This window comes from Schistocerca serialis, chromosome 10 (genome assembly GCF_023864345.2).
Source record: "Schistocerca serialis cubense isolate TAMUIC-IGC-003099 chromosome 10, iqSchSeri2.2, whole genome shotgun sequence".
Taxonomy (NCBI): domain Eukaryota; kingdom Metazoa; phylum Arthropoda; class Insecta; order Orthoptera; family Acrididae; genus Schistocerca; species Schistocerca serialis.
Window position 1 is genome coordinate 74,532,608 of NC_064647.1, and position 16,728 is coordinate 74,549,335.

At 46.3% G+C, this 16,728-nt stretch overlaps 1 protein-coding gene across 1 annotated transcript in view; it reads left to right on the forward strand.

The window, feature by feature from the left end:
- Positions 1-16,728, forward strand: part of LOC126424770 (BTB/POZ domain-containing protein 9) — a 141,532-nt gene that overhangs the window by 51,094 nt on the left and 73,710 nt on the right. The window contains exons 4-5 of the mRNA XM_050087522.1: positions 1,163-1,393; positions 4,890-5,163. Of these exons, the coding sequence (XP_049943479.1) occupies positions 1,163-1,393; positions 4,890-5,163 (505 nt within the window). The remainder of the gene's footprint in view (positions 1-1,162; positions 1,394-4,889; positions 5,164-16,728) is intronic.

Consider the following 16,728-nt stretch of genomic DNA (forward strand, 5'->3'; position numbering starts at 1 on the left):
CTTCTAGGGTTCAAAAGTGTCCATCACTCCAGTCGTGTTCTGTTGTTCGTTCCAAATGTCCTTGTGGGAGTTTCAGGATGCCATTGTTTTTTTACACCGATGGCTCTAAATCCACTGATTGTGGGGTATGGAGTCACATCTTCTGTTGGCATGGAACACCATCTCTTGCCTGCCATGTGTGGGGTGTTTACTGCAGAATTGATGGCCAACTGTGGAGCCCTCTGCTTCATTAAATGGCCCTCACTTGCCTAAGTTATGTTATGTACATACTCAGTGAGTGGCCTTCAGGCTATCACCAGAAGTTTTCCAGCCACCCTCTGGTATCTGCTGTCCACGTTCTTCTTGCTGGACTTGTTGGTGCTACGTGTTCGATTGATATCCTTTGGATCCCTGACTACGTAGGTATCCCGGGTAATGAACTTGCTGACCGTCTGGGTGGGAGGGTATTCGCCGGGCACCTATGCCCCATTCTCCCTGTCTCGTCCAGAGATGGGTTTGTGCTGACTATTGGTCTGTCACCTTCATTATGGCCATTCTAGATTGACCCAGGGTTTTTTTACTCTGCAAGGAGCAAACCCCTCCCCCCATCCCCATTTTAGTTGTGAGGCTTTCCTCAGTGTGATTTGTATTTTGCTGGACTATCCCCGCCTTTTGGCCCTTCACACTAAATATGCCCTCCCTCCTTCCTCTGGAATTTGAGTGTCTCAGTTATCGTAGGCATTGATTATGATGGCCTTGACCTTGTCTCCACACTGGTCGGGTTCTCCCCATCTTTTCCCTCCATTTTGTTTGGTCTGTTTTGTTTCCCCACCATGTGTAGTGTTTCTGGGGTGCCCTGCTCTCCCTGTTTCCACCCACTCCACTCCTCCTCTTTCCTTTTTCTATTACCCTGACATCCATTTTCTGTCCTTGTTTGCCCATTATCCCTTCCCCTTGACTGGACTGTGCTATTTGTGCTGTTCCTCCATTGATTACTTAGAACATGGGACTGATGACCGTGCTCGTCCCCCCCCCCCCCCCCCCCCGCCCTCCTTCCCCCATGAAAAAGGAAAAAAATCAACCAGCTGTGAGGTGAAATTTATACACTTAAATGTTTTCAGAGTAGAATAATGTCAGACTTTCTACTATGTTGCAGTTAATATTGTGTACAATTGCTTCGCAGGAAGATGTGGTGTTGGACATTCTAGGCCTAGCCCACCAGTACGGTTTTGTGGACCTGGAGGCGAGTATTTCAGACTACTTGAGGGAGGCCTTGCAGGTGCGGAACGCCTGCATTGTGTTTGATGCTGCGCGGCTTTACGGTCTCACCCATCTGCAAGCGGTATGTGCCGCCTACATGGAGAGGCATGCTGCCGAGATGCTCAGGCACCAGACTTTCTTGCAGCTGTCACCGGTGAGTGCTACCAGTGGCCACTGTCATTGTCAGTGTGTTCTGCTCAGTATTTATGAGGTACAGTGAACTGGATAATATCTTGAACAAAGTTAAAAGATGAACATCAACAAAAGTAAAACAGTGGTGATTAATTGTAGTTGAGTGTCTGTGGGATGATACAGGGTATCTTGTACAGAATTTCTTTGGTGTAATGAATGGCAGCTTACTCTAAATGTAGAGAACATGTAGGTTAATGCAGGTAAGTAAGAAAAACAGTCCTGTAATGTTAGAATACTGTATTAGTGGCCACTGCTTGACATAGTAATGTTGATTAAATATAAAGCCTTAAATGTTGCAGAGCAATATGAAATTGAGTGAGTGCTTATGGTCAGTAATAGGGACAGATAGTTGACTTTGGTTTATTAGGAGTATTCTAGGAAGAGGTAACTTATCTACAAAGGAGGCAGTAAATATAACTCTAGTGCAACCCATTCCTGAGTACTCGATTGTTTGTATCCCCACCGTGTCGGATTAAAGAAATATATCGAAGCAGTTCAGTGTCTTGCAGCTAGATTTGTACTGGTAAGTTCGATCAATGTCAAGTACTACAGAAGTACTTCATGAAGATACATATGAGAATTTCTTGATGGAAGATGACATGGTTTTTGTGAAACACTAATGACAAAATTTTGAGAACCTGCATTTGAGACTGACGGCAGAAAAATTCTACAGTTGCCAACTTAGATTTCACAAAAGGGCTACGAAGACCATGATGTGACACAGTAATAGTAGTAGATGAGGTTTGTTATTTGGGCAACAAAGTACCTGATAATGGCAGAAATATAGAAAGTCTTTCCTGGATGTATTTGTCTGGAATGTAGCATTGTGCAGAAGTGAAATGTGGACAATAAACTGTCCAGATAAGAAATTTGGTGCTACAGAAGTATGCTGAACATTATATTGGGTAACTAATGAAGAGGTACTTACTCAAATTGGTGAGGAAAGATGTCACAGGATGTGACTAAAACATCAGATTGATTGATAGGTCACATACTGATTCATGGGTCAGTTTGCAAATGGAGGGTAGAGCGGAGGGAAGAGGAGATAAAAAATTGTAGAGAAACCAATCCAGTGGTCGAGGTGGTGTAAAAAGGTCCCCGAGACAGCACGCTGTGCTTTTGCCAGCTTTCATTTATGGTTTATGGCTGCATGTGGGAACAATAGCTGTCTGTGGAACAATAGCCATCTACAGAGCTGTGACAACATTGAGGTGTTGCAGTACAGATTTCTTGTTAGCATGGAAACAACTAAATTAGTTCGTCTGTTGGTAGTGTTACTGAGTGCTGTGCGGAACACTTAATGAACTTTCAAAATCCAGAACTTGTGAAATCAGCAGTTGCTGAACATAGTCTCACAAATAAACAGAAATAACATGAATAAGCTAAAATCATATCCTTTCCTTCTACACACCAGGATTCTGTATTAAAGAATCAGTAATCAGGATGCCTTTAATGTGGACAGTGGTTTTAATCTTAGCAGTGTTTGGAAGCAAGCTCTTGATACTGAGAAGACATTCAAAAATGCACTGAATTATCTACGTTCCTACGAGATTACTGGCTCTCTCAATGCAGACATAGACAAAGCCTCTGGCAGCACGACGTAATGACAATGTACACCAACCGATTGCTAGGGATCTGAAAATGTAGCATGTATTTTCGGCAAAAGTCGAGACTATCTTTGGCAAAATTTGCATATATAGTATTTTAATAAATGATTAGGCCTTTACTTTTAAAGGGTTGTCACACCTCATGCTTGAAAATAAGCCTTAGTGCTTTGAAATTGACTAAAAAGATACTGTTTCTGTTGAGAAGCAGTGCCATTTTCATGCCTCTGATTTAAGGCCATTCTCAACATTATTTTTCTTTTCCCATCCTGTTTGATAATTTAAAGATCTGTAGGGTAGCAATTTTGATGTTTTTCATGGGAATTCATAGCTGTTTGACCCATAATTTACAATGCTACAGATAGAACCTACAAGGTAGATGACTTGGAAGCAGAACCAAAAATATGTCTATTCACATGTTAGGAGAAGATTAATTGAAGTCAAAATATATTAACGGATTTTGTTTTCCGGTTGCCTTACAGTGCAGAGTACGGACACTATAAATCGGCACTTGGCCATGAGTGTAAAACAGACTATAATGGGAGAGAAGCAGGGTGGGAAACAAGCCCTCTCACAGGGCACCCAGCCTGCATCTTTTGTGTTTCTGCAGTAGCACAATCTTTTGCCTGGTCATAGGGATTGCCAGTCCCATTTGGTTTTGATGATCATTATCAAACTCCATAGTGGACCAGGATTAGTTTCTTCACTCATTTCAAAATAAGAAAAACAGCCTGCAGCACAGAATGCAAAGTGTTTAGTGTGGGCTAGTGTGCAGTCACTTGCTGATGCTGGCTGTGCCATAAATGTGGTGGTTCAGACCCAACGCCTGACAGTATTTGACGCAATCACAATTCAGAACACCTGCCACCTAGAACTGCAATCTTAAGGTGTCAGCTTTATAGCAGCTTTTGAACTTCAGCTAGTAGGCAAACTTATGTGTGTGTTTGTTCTAAGCTGCTAGGACCCACGATTGAGTCCTAATATGATTGTCCCTTTACATGGACCATTAAACTTCCCACAATTAGTGTGGCAGCAGAGAATCAAGTGCAGTGATATGTCATTGCATTCATGCAATTTTTGTTTTGAAAACACATTCTTATGCACATCATTTTTAGAAATCTTTCTCCACTAGATCTGCAATACCAATAACCGAAAACTGAGTTCATTTTCAGTGTTTGTATAAAGAACGTAAAGCCATTTCAAAATACACCTGATAAAATAGTTCATAGGAGTACAGTTCACTGTGAAATAGCATTTGTTGTGTAATTTCACATTTTTGTGTTTAGAGTCAGATATCACAACTGTATTCATATTTAACACCAGCTGCGAATTTTGCAGAGTCCCTACCAATAGCAAGCCATGTGTGAGCGGTAAATGTTCACCACAACAGCAGTTAAGTTGGTCAGTTATTCCTGGCAAAGAGAATTCAGGATTTCATTGAAATCTTGAGATTTTACCCAGATTTGATGTGACGAATAAACTGAGAATGTTTTGTACAGTTATGAAAGGGTACTCAGTCAAATTGGGGAGGAAAGAAATTTATGATGCAATCTTAATAAAAGAAGGGATCTGTTGATACAACACGTTCTGAATCGGCAGTTTGGTAAAGGAGGCAGGAGGAAAATTGGAGGGGGAGACAATGGCTTTAATACCATTAGGAACTGCAAAAACTGCAGGTTGCAGTAGTCAGGCAGAGATGAAAAAGATTGCACGGGGTAGACTAGTATGGAGGACTGCTTCAAACCAGTCTTCAGTTGAAAATTACCACCACCACCACCATCTCCTCCTCCTCCTCTTGTACCCACAGAAAACAGGAAAATGTCAGTAGTAACCATTTTGTATGGCATGTTGCAGGAAGCCCTCACAGAGCTGCTGTCACGCGACTCCTTCTATGCCCCCGAGGTTGACATCTTCCGTGCTGTGTGCCAGTGGGCTGCAGCCAACCCTGAGTGTTGTGAGCGGGCATTGGGGGAAGTGGTGTCAACAGTGCGGCTGCCCCTCATGTCCCTCTCAGAGCTGCTCGGCGTTGTCAGGCCTGCCGGCCTGGTCTCCGCAGATGCGATCCTCGACGCCATCCAGGCTCGGACCCAGGCCCGGAACTCGGATCTCCATTACAGGGGCATGCTGTGTAAGTTCACCCTTTGCTACATTTTTTGTGAGTAAAGTGAAATTTTACATTTGCAAACAGTGCTGTTTTTAAAACGTGAGTGTACAACCTGTCGCTCTTTGTGTTTGGAGGAATAAAGCAAGGAACGTTCCAGGAAACAAATGCAAAAGTGAGAATTCTTGATGTTACTTCCTCTGGTGTCCAGCTGCCTTGCTATCCATATTTAAGATTCAAATACTACAAAAATTTATAGTTTCCTTCTTGTTTTATTATTATTAACCCTTTCGTGGCTGCTAGCGCCAAGCTTCCTGCCTGCTTGGCCGGCTAATGGGGCGAATGTTTTGTGCGCCTGGCCAGTGGACTGTGGACGTGGCCCTAGGACTGCTGAAGGCTGCAGCCACTGTAGGCCACTTGCACATAGAACCCCTTTTCAATATTACTCTTTTTAAAATCATCATCTCACTGTACCGTCATATTGGTTGCAGTTTACGGTCACCATGAAAGAGAGCTTCAAAACTAATCTGACCTTTCTTCTATAAGTTTATTCTGGGTTACAAAAAAATTATTTTAGAGAAATGAGTGTTTTTATTTGTGACTGAAGAATTCTGTAACTTGAGATTTACATTATATACTGCACAAGTACGTTTCCAGATCCATAGTTTTGAAAGGAGCCATTCATAGACGCTCGGAACTTGGACAGTCTTCTGCTCCATGCAGCAATGAGTGTTGCTCAGAAACTGTATATATATTTTGCTGCCCTGTTTGCCTTTTGCGGCATCTTATACATCAGTTAATTAGCCCTTCAGCTTACGTATGTATGCATCTTTCCTTTTGTGTAGGTTAGGAAATCAAATTGCATCTAGCAGATCAACTCGAAAGCTGAAATGAACCAGGAGCAGGTGAAAACTGTAATGCTTTCTGACAAGAAAAGCAGATATTGACAGTATTGGCAGCATTGTTGAAACACAGACAACAGTTAGTTGCCATTCTATATTATCCGTTTACCTCCTCCTGCACCCGGGTGTACATAATGCTTTTAGCCTCGGGCCTTCCTACCTGTTGGTCATAGATGCATTGCTGTAGCCCCGAAAGAGTTAATCTCCTTTATTCAGTTTTTTTCTTGGTGAGGTGTCAAAAATGTGTGTGTTAATAATGTTAAAACCTACAGAGGCAACAGCGTGAATACATCGACCCAGAGCCCCCCCCCCCCCCCCCCCTCCCCCCCGCCCGGGGGCTTGTCATGGCCAGTTGGCTATCACGGGGTGCAGCATCTTTTCGCTACTGGGCTGCATGTCTATCCTCTTGTTATTATTCTTTTTCCCCTCCCTTCGGGAACATGTTTGGGGTGTTAGTGGGAATGTACTGTTCTGTCACTGACGTAAGAACAGTCTCACCACTATTTTTTGTTCCCTTTTCCTTTATTTATTTACTTTCTCCACTTTGGCATTTCAGGTTCTTCTTTTTCTTCTTCCTCCCTGTGCAACTCCTCAAGGCTGGCTCAGGCGTTTGATGTATAACAGGTGACTGGGTAATGCATTATTGCCCGCCCTGGGTTGACGGGTAGGGTTCGCACGTACCCCCTGGTACAGGCGAGGCCCAGGGAGCGGTGATAGCCTAAGCTGCTACCTTCCCAAATTGCCAGCTGGTCCCTCTGTCAGGTGTGACCTGAGGTGTGAACAACGACTGAAGTCAGGTGCGCCCCCTTGTGTAGGGGCCCCCCAGTTGCCCCCTTACTTCATGAAGGACATGGCCATTTAGACATGCGACCTCAGATTCAGCTCTGAGGTTGTGAAATTGCCCATTGTCAAGGTAGAATCGCCATCCCCTCATCCAACTGTGCAACAAGCCATCAAACACTTGCCTCAATGGACAAAGTCACCAGTTACACAACCTGGCAGGCTGGAAAGGACAGGAGTACTCCCGTGAAGACTTCCTACATCCCTCCAGCCAACCAACACCTGAGTCTTCCTCTGCTAACTGGACAGGCTCGAAGAAGTCCAACAAAGGCAAACGGTCTTCTCCTTCGCCGACTCTTAGATTCTCTTCGACGGTGTCACCTCATGATAACTTTGCCCAGCTGGCCTCCATGTCGCTGGTGTGCATGACCAACCGTTCTTCTGCGTTGGACTCTGCAGACCAACAGCATGAGAATGATGATGCTTCTGTGGACCTCAAGGAGCAGGATCCTCCTGCCTCTATGCCCTGTGTAGCAACGAATCTTCGCAGGCTGGCACTCGGCAGTCGCCAGGGCGACATACCTTAATTTTTTGCTCATCATGACTCTCCTACAATGGGACATTGGCAGCCTTTGATCCAACAAAGAGGATTTACGGCTGCTTTTAGAATCGCAGCGTCCCCTTGTACTCTGCCTTCCGGAAACAAAATTGCATCCACATGACTGCTTTGAGCTTTCACATTTCTTCCCAGTCAGTTTTGATCTTCTCCCTGACAACCCGTCTTGAAGCTGTTGCAGTTCGCCTTTTCCTTCCTCTCTTGACATTTTCTCTTTGTACCATTTATATCCCTCCGTCATTTGATGTCAGCAGGGCAGACTTCCTCCAGCTTATTGAGTAGCTACTTCACCCATTTCTGTTGCTCAGTGACTTTAATGCGCACCATCCCCTTTGGGGTTCTCCCAGAACCTACCAGAGAGGTGCTCTCTTGGCTGATCTTCTCAGTCAAAGTAATCTGCCTTAACACAGGAGCACCCATGTTTGTTTCTGACTCCTCTACACACCTATTCTCGTTTGGACCTATCCTTCTGCACTGCCCAAGCTTGCCCATGGTCTTGAGTTGTCTGTTCTTTGTGACACTTACTGAAGCGATTATTTTTCGTATGCTATCCATTTGCTGACTCCTGTCCTACCTGCGTGCACACCCAAATGGCAGCTTACTAAGGCTGACTGGCAGCATTGCTCCTCCCTGACAACCTTCAGTGAACACGATTCCCCCAGTTGTGATGACCAGGTGAACTATCTTACAAACGTTATCCTTACTGCTGAAGAACGTTCCATTACCTGCACTTCCTCTGTACCAAGCTGTTTCCCAGTCCCTTGGTGGACTGAGGCATGCTGTGATGCAGTTTGCGCGCAGAGACGTGCTCTATGTTTTTAACTGTCATCCTATGATGGCAAATTGCATTCATTATAACCTGATGCATACACAGTGTTGTTGCATTATTTGGGATAGCAAGAAAGCTAGCTGGATTCCATTCACTAGTTCTTGTAACAGTTCCACTCCCTCCTCTGTCATGTGGGCCAACCTCAGATGGCTCTCTGGGACGAAGATCCATTCCCCAATTTCATGCCTTGTTAGTAGCGGAATATGTCAAAGTGCACCTTATTGCTATTTCCAAAACCTTGGGCCAGCATTTTGTGGAAATTTTGAACTCTTCCCACTATCACCCTTCCTTTCCTTTATCGGAAACGAGTGGAGGAGGCTCGGGCGATATCCTTTTCTTCTCAGAATCGTGAGTGCTACAATTCAGTCTTTACTAGGAGGGAGCTAGATCATGCTCTCACTTCATCCCAATCCTCCGCCCCAGGGCCAGATGCTGTTCACATTCAGATGTTGCATCATGTTTCACTTGGTGGCAAGCACTTTCTGCTTAATACGTACAACCACATCTGGGCAGAGGACACGTTTCTGCGACACCGGCAAGAAGCCACTATCATACACAAACCTAAGTCCAGTAAGAACAAACACCTTCCTTCTAGCTACCTCCCCATCTCTCTCACCAGCTGTGTTTGCAAGGTGATGGAACATATGATTGTGTTTGCAAGGTGATGGAACTTATGATTCGTGCCCAACTGGTAGGGTGGCTCGAGTCTCACAATTTTCTAACAACTGCACAGTGTGGATTTAGAGCGAGACATTCTGCAGTTGACCATCTCGTCACTTTGTCCACCCATGTCATGAATGGTTTTCTGCAGAAATCCCAGACTGTGGCCACGTTTTTCGATTTGGCGAAAGCTTAAGACACTTGCTGGAGGACTGGTATCCTCCATATTCTCTACACGTGGGGCTCACTGGCCGCCTGCTCCATTTCCTGGAGGAATTTGTAACAGATTGAGTTTTCAATGTCTGTGTGGGTCCTGCCTTGTCGGCACCTTTATCCAGAAATATGGTGTGCCTCATGGTTCCGTCCTGAGTGTCGTTCTCCTTGCTATCGCCATTAACCCTGTAATGGCCCCTCTAGTGCCGGGCATCTCCGGCTCCCTTTTTGTTGACAATTTTGCCATATATTACAGTTCTTCACAGACCTGTCTCATTGAGCAACATCTTCAGAGATGCCTCAATCGTCCTTACTCGTGAAGCATCGACAGTGGCATTTGTTTTTCCAGTGCCAAAACCGTTGTATGAATTTCTGGGCTTGCAGTTGGTTTCTCCCACTGTCTGTACGTCTTAGGCCTATTGCTCTTCCATTCATTGAAACTGCGAAATTCCTTGGACTCATGCTCGATAGGAAACTCCCTTGATCCTCCAAAGTGTCTTAGCTGGCAGCTCGCTGAACACGGTCCTTCAATGTCATACATGTCCTGAATGATACTTCCTGGGGTGCAGATCGAACCACCCTCCTGTTTGTACAGGCCCCTTGTCCTATTGAAACTGGATAACAGGTGTTTGGTTTATGCATCTGCACATTTGTCCCTCTTACACTGTCTCAATACTATCCACCATCGTGAGAATCTGGCCTTTTACACTAGCCAGGTTGAGAGTCTGTATGCAGAAGCTGCTGAGCTACCACTGTTCTACTGCCGTGACTTTCTCCTCAGCAGGTACGCACGCAGTTTGTCTGCCAAGGCTGCCCATCCTATGCTGCCTTCTTTAATGACACCTTTGATCGCCAGTATGGGATGCGTCCCTCTTCTCTGTTACCTCCTGGAGTTCGCTTTCGGCTCTTGCTCCAGCAGCTTAACTTCTTGCTCTCTGCAACTTTCCCTGTGGGGTGTGAACCCTTCACCACTGTGGCTTCACGCATCGGCCTATGTTCACCTTGGTCTTCATTCACATCCTAAGGACACTGCTCCATCCTCACTCAATCGCCTTCAGTTTCACAACCTTCGCATGGAACTTTGCAACTGTACCTATGTGTACACTGATGGCTCTCGGACTGACCGTGGTGTCAGGTGTGCCTTCGTCATTGGTGCCGATGTTCTTTGGTCTCTGCTCCTGGCACACTGCTCAGTATTTACAGCATAGCTCTTCACCCTGTATCAGGCCACAGAGTACATCCAGTGACACAGGCTTTTCAATAGTGTCATCTGCTCAGACTCTCTCAGCGCCCTTCAAAGCTTGTATGTGCTGTACACTGCCCATCTGTTAGTGCAACGTGTCCAGGAAAACTGTCACTTGCTCACTTTTGATAGAGCCATTGTGATGTTTATGTGGATTGCTGGTCTTTGCGGTCTGACAGGAAATGAGGCTGCTGACACTGCTGCCAAGGCTGCAGTCCTCATACCTCAGCCCATTAGTTCTTATATTCCTTCTGATGATCTCTGTGTTGCCACCTGTCGGGAGGTGTCATCACTTTGGCATTGCCACTGGTCCTTGCTTCATGGAAATAAGCTCCGGCTTATTAAGTCTTTCCCAGCTGCTTGAACAACCTCTCGGCCCTCCTGCTGTGATATGGTCATTTCAACTAGGTTGCGTATTGGGCACTGTCTTTTTAGCTATCATCATTTGTTAAGGGGCACTATCCCACCGCTTCGTACAAATTGCGCCCAAGTTTTAACTGTCCACCATTTCCCTCTGTAATGCCCATTTTTTAACTGATTACATTTCTGCTTGGGTTTGGCGTCTGAGTCATCGGCAGTTTTAGTAAACGATATGCGGGCTGTTCATCACATTTTACTTTTTGTCCGTAGTAGCAATATGGCAAACCATTTAAATTTTATTTCTGGACCTCCATTTCATTATGGTGTATTTTATAGACCTTTCTCGATGTTCCTGTTTCTAGCTGTCTCCTCTTTGCTGTCTCCACTTACCTCCCTGTTGCTCCCGCACCACTTACTTCGGGCTTCAGGAGCAACATCCCTGCAACCATCGGGGATATCAGTCCCCAGTTCTGAGCTGGAGAAGCGTAAGTCGTCTTCCGTTCCTATCACTAGGAAGGGGTTCGTTGGGTCACTCCCTCCCCATTTCTGCTGGTGGGAAAGATGACACATGCCAGTGGCTGAAGAGCCCAAAAGCAGGTGGTCGTAGGGCTTCACGTTCACCCTTAGTCCTGGAGACTGATACAGTAAAGTCCTCCAAGCCAGGGAAACCAGGAAACCAAAGTAGTAGCGAGAGAAATGCAAAAAGAAGGTCCTCAAGACCAAGGGAATTGCAGTGGCACCCACACCACCGCTACCTATAAGCTCAGAGTCTGCGGATGAGGTGGAGATTCTGGCATCTGCTGAGGACCTAGATCCCGTCAGAACCTCACACACAATGGGTGTAGACTGCTCAGGCAAAAAGTCAGTGGCAGCAGCTGACTCAGAGGTGTAAACTGACTCGTTGAATTTTCCATGCCTTCCCAGTCTCACGATGACGACATCCTCCAGTGGAATTTCAGCAGTTTTTTCCACTGCCTGGCTGAACTACGGCAACTGTTAAGATTTACACCTGCTTTCTGCGTTGCCCTCCAGGAAAGCTGGTTCCCAGCAATGCGGACTCCTACCATCCGCGGCTGTAAGGGATACTACAGGAACCATAGTGACTAATAGTGTGTCAGGTGGCATTTGTATTTATGTCATAAACTCAGTCTGTAATGAATGTGTGCCCCTTCAAACTCCTCTTGAAGCTGTGGCTGCCAGGATAAGGACAACACAAGAAGTAACTGTCTGCAATGTAGATCTTCCTCCAGATGGTGCAGTATCCCTGAATGTATTAACTGCACTGATGATCAACTCCCTGATAAACCTTTCCTACTTTTGTGAGATTGTAATGCTTGTAACGCCTTGTGGGGTAGCACCACGCTTACTGGCCATGGCAGAAATGTCAAAAATTTACTGTCCCAACTCGACCTGTGCCTTTTAAATTTCATCGTGGCTCATGGTAATTACTCGGCCATTGATTTATCAATTTGCAGCCCAGGCCTTCTCCCATATGTCCACTGGAGAGCATATGACGAACTGTGTGGTAGTGACCACTTTTCCATCTTCCTGTCACTGCCCCCGTGTAAAGCCCACAGATGCCTGACTAGATGGGCTTTAAACAAGGCGGACTGGGAAACTTTCACTTCTGGTGCCATCGTTGAATCTCCCCCCACACGGGAATATTGATGTGATGGTTGAGCAGGTGACTACAACAATCGTTTCTGTGGCAGAAAACACGATCTCTCACTCTTTAGGGCACCCTGGCAAAAACGTTGGTGGCCACGGGAAGTCGCGAGTAAGGAGCATCTGGGGCTCTACAGCAGCATAAGTGGCACCTTCCCTGGAGGACCTCATAGCCTTTCAACTGCTCCGTGCCTGCGTTTGCCAACTTATCAAATGACGGAAGCAGGGGTGTTGGGAGAGATATGTCTCGACCCTTGGGTGCCACACATCACCTTCCCAAGTCTGGGCAAAGATCAAATGTATTTTCAGATATCAGACCCCAACAGGTGTTCCCCATGTTAATATGGCATGTTATGTACCGACGCAAACACGATTGCCGAGTACTTTACTGAGAACTATGCTGGAGCCTCTGCGTCGTAGAATTACCCCCAACCTTTCGCACTCCCAAATGGCGGCTGGAAGTGAAAATCCTCTTGTTCACTATGCGCCACAATGAATCCTATAATGCCCCTTTTACTGAGTGGGAGCTCCTCAGTGCCCTTGCACATTGCCCCGACACTGTTTCTGGACGAGATCGGATCCACAGTCAGATAATCAAACATCTCTTTTCTGACTACAAGCAACATATCCTCGTCATCTTCAACCGGATCTGGTGCGATGGTGTCTTTCCATCACAATGGCGGGAGAGCACCATCATACTGGTGCTCAAACCTGATAAAAACCTGCTGGATGTGGGTAGCTATTGGCCCATCAGCCTCAACAACATTCTTTGTAAGCTGCTGGAGCATATGGTGTGCCAGTGGTTGGGATGGGTCCTGTAGTCATGTGGCCTACTGGCTCCATGTCAGGGCGGCTTCCGCCAGGTTCACTCTACCACTGATAATCTTGTGTCCCTCGAGTCTGCCATCCGAACAGCCTTTTCCAGATGGCAACACCTGGTCGCCATCTTTTCTGATTTACAGAAAGTGTATGACACCACCTGACGTCGTCATATCCTTGCCACATTATACAAGTGGAGTCTCGGAGACCTGCTGCAGATTTTTATCCAAAAATTTCCTGTTGCTTCGTATTTTCCATGTCCATTTGGTGTCTCTCATGCCCCCCCCCCCCCTCCCCGCCCCCCCCCCCCCCCCCCTGCCCCTCTCCATATGTAGGAGAATGGGGTCCCGCAGGTCTCTGTATTGAGTGTGTGTCTATTTTTTGTTGCCATAATGGTCTAGCATCAGCTGTAGGGCTGTCCATCTCACCCTCTCTGTATGCAGATAACTTCTGCATTTTGTACTGCTCCACCAGTACTGGTCTCGCTGATCGGCACCTACAGGGAGTCATCCACAAAGCACAGTCATGGGCTCTAGCCCACGATTTCTAGTTTTTGGCCACAAAGTCTTGTGTTATGCACTTCTGTTGGCATCGTACCATTCATCCAAAACCAGAACTTTACCTTAATGACGATCCACTCATTGTAGTGGAGATATATCGATTGTTAGGACTGGTTTTCAATGTCCGATTGACTTTGCTTCCTCACCTTCGTTAGCTTGAGCGGAAGTGCTGGCAGCATGTCAATGCCCTCCACTGCCTGAGCAACACAAACTGGGCTGCAGATCGCTCTACGCTGCTGCAGCTCTACAGAGTCCTTGTTCAGTCCCGCCTTGACTATGGGAGTGTGGTTTATGGTTCAGCGGCATCCTCAGCATTGAATTTACTCGACCCAGTACACCACTGTGGCGTTTGCCTAGAGACAGGAGCTTTTAGGACACTTCTAGTGACCAGTCTCCTTGTGGAGGTCAGAGTCCCTCCATTGCAGGTCAGGCATGCACAACTGCTGACTAGTTATGTTGCACACGTTCCTGCGCATCCTAATCACCATCTCCTTTTCCCACCCACAGCGGTTCATCTCCTGCATCAGCGGCCCAGGTCAGGGCTTCCAATTGCAGTTCATGTCCATTTCTGACCTGGAGTCCTTTCCTTTACCACCTATTCTTGAAGTCCATTCACGTACACCTCCATGGTGTACACCTAGGCCATGACTTTGCCTGTACCTTTCATATGGCCCTAAGGCCTCAGTTAATCCCGTGGCTCTCCGCTGCCATTTCCTCTCGATTCTTGAGATTTACTGAGGCCAAAATGTGGTTTACAGTGATGGCTCGATGGCTGATAGTCAAGCCAGCTTCGCGTATGTCTGTGGAGGACATATTGAACAGCATTCCTTGCCCGATGACTGCTGTGTTTTCACTGCCGAGGTGGTAACTATCTTTCATGTTATTGAGCACATCCGTTCATGCCCTGGGGAGTCGTTTCTTCTGTGTACTGACTCCTTGAGCCGCCTACAAGGTATCGAACAGTGCTAACCTCATCATCCTTTGGTAGTGTCCATCCAGGAGTCCATCTATGCCCTGGAACGGTATGGTCATTCAGTGGTGTTTGTTTGGACTTCAGGTCACATTGGAAGCCCAGGCAACATACTTGCCGACAGGCTGTGTGGAAACCTCTATGGAGATCGGCTTCTCTGCAACTGATCTGGGTGTAGTAGTATGCCACGAGGTTTATGTGGCTTTGGGAGGTGAAATGGCACAACTTCAGCACGCACAACAAACTGCGTGCCATTAAGGAGACTATGAATGTGTGGCAGTCCTCCATGTGGGCCTCTCACAGGGACTTCGTTGTTCTCTGTCGGCTACACATTGGTCACGCTTGGGTGACACAAGACTACCTCCTGCACCGTGATGACCCACCTCAGTGTCGGTGCGGAGCTCGGCTGACCTTTTTTGGTGAGTTTTCCTTCTTTGGCTGCCCTGCGACGGGCTCTTCAGTTACCGGACTCGTTGCCATTAATTTTAGCTGATGCTGCCTCATCGGCTAATTTAGTTTAACGTTATATATGTGATGGTGGGTTTTATCATTCTATATAAGTTTTAGTGCATATCCTTTGTCCCTTGGTATTCTCCACTATAATGCTTTTAGGGTGGATGTTTTAATGTGTCACAGAGTGGCTGGCTTTTCCTTTTTATATTCTAATGGTCGACCAGCCATGGTTATCTGCTCTCTTGTTTTTACCTCTTCCCTTCTACTCGTTTCTTGCTTCTCTCTGTGGTTTTCTTTTCCTGTTTTGTCCATAGTAGTCCTGGTTGTCCTTCTGTCGTTTTTAGGCAGGATGAAGGTTATTATAGAGCTGGGGTCTAGTGAAGATTGATATCAGGAGGATTTTAGGGACAACTGGTGCGTTGCAAGGAAAACTTCCATCTGTGTGGCTCAGAGAAACTGCTTGAAGATCCAGTAGCTTGAGTTGTGAAGCTGCCATTGAAATTTAACATGTTGTTGCCAGCAGTGCATTGTGCTAGCTCTGCTCTCGGCCAGTTTGGCGATAGCCTTATATTTGGGAAGGCTGTTGGTGATCATGCCTGCATCAAATGGTGTGCAGAATTTTAAACAATTTAAACTCCACATAGGAATATCAACAGTATAGGGAAGATAGATTGTTACTTACCGTAAAGAAGACATGTTAAGTTGCAGACAGGCACAGTTAAGTATACATAGTTTTCGGCCATAGCCTTCATCAGCAAAAGAGAAGCAAAGAAACACACACTATTCATACACACAAGCAAGCATACCTCACACACAGACGACCACCAGCTCTGGTTGCTCAGGCCAATGGCCTTCTGGCCTGAGCTGCCGGAGTTGGTGGTCATGCGTGTATGAATGTGTGTGTGTGTGTGTGTGTGTGTGTGTGTGTGTGTGTGTGTGTGTCTTTCTCTCTTGCTGCTGAAGGCTGTGGTGTGGCCAGAAGCTTTATGTAAGTTTTAGTTGTGCTGTGTTCAACTAAATGTCTTCTTTATGATAAGTAGCAATCTATCTTTCCTACTGTGCTGTGCAGAAATTTCAGTAGAGATGAGGTATGACTTGAGGATAAGCCTGAGGTGTTACTGAGTGGGGTCTCTGATAGGACTCGTATTCCAAGTGCTTGGGAGCGGGTATGTCATAAGGATGAAGTAAGTATAGTGTAGATTAGGTGGGTGGTGGAATAACACATTAGGAGGAATGTGAAGGATTTTGGGTAGGATGTCCCTCATTTCTGGGCATGATGATAAGTAGGCAACAGCCTGGTGGAAGGCAGGTAAAGTGACAGCAAAAATGCTGCAAGTGAGCGTACCTGGGTGCAAATCATGGACGAAGCAACTCATTGGCAGGAGGAAGAGGGGCGGGATTTTGGACGCACCTCTGTCACTGGTTGTGGACCGTGGACAGGGCGGCAGGTCAAAGGGAGGGGAGGGGAAGAGAGAAGAGCACTACACCAGTCCATCAGTCCAGCTGATGATGGAAATGGTGG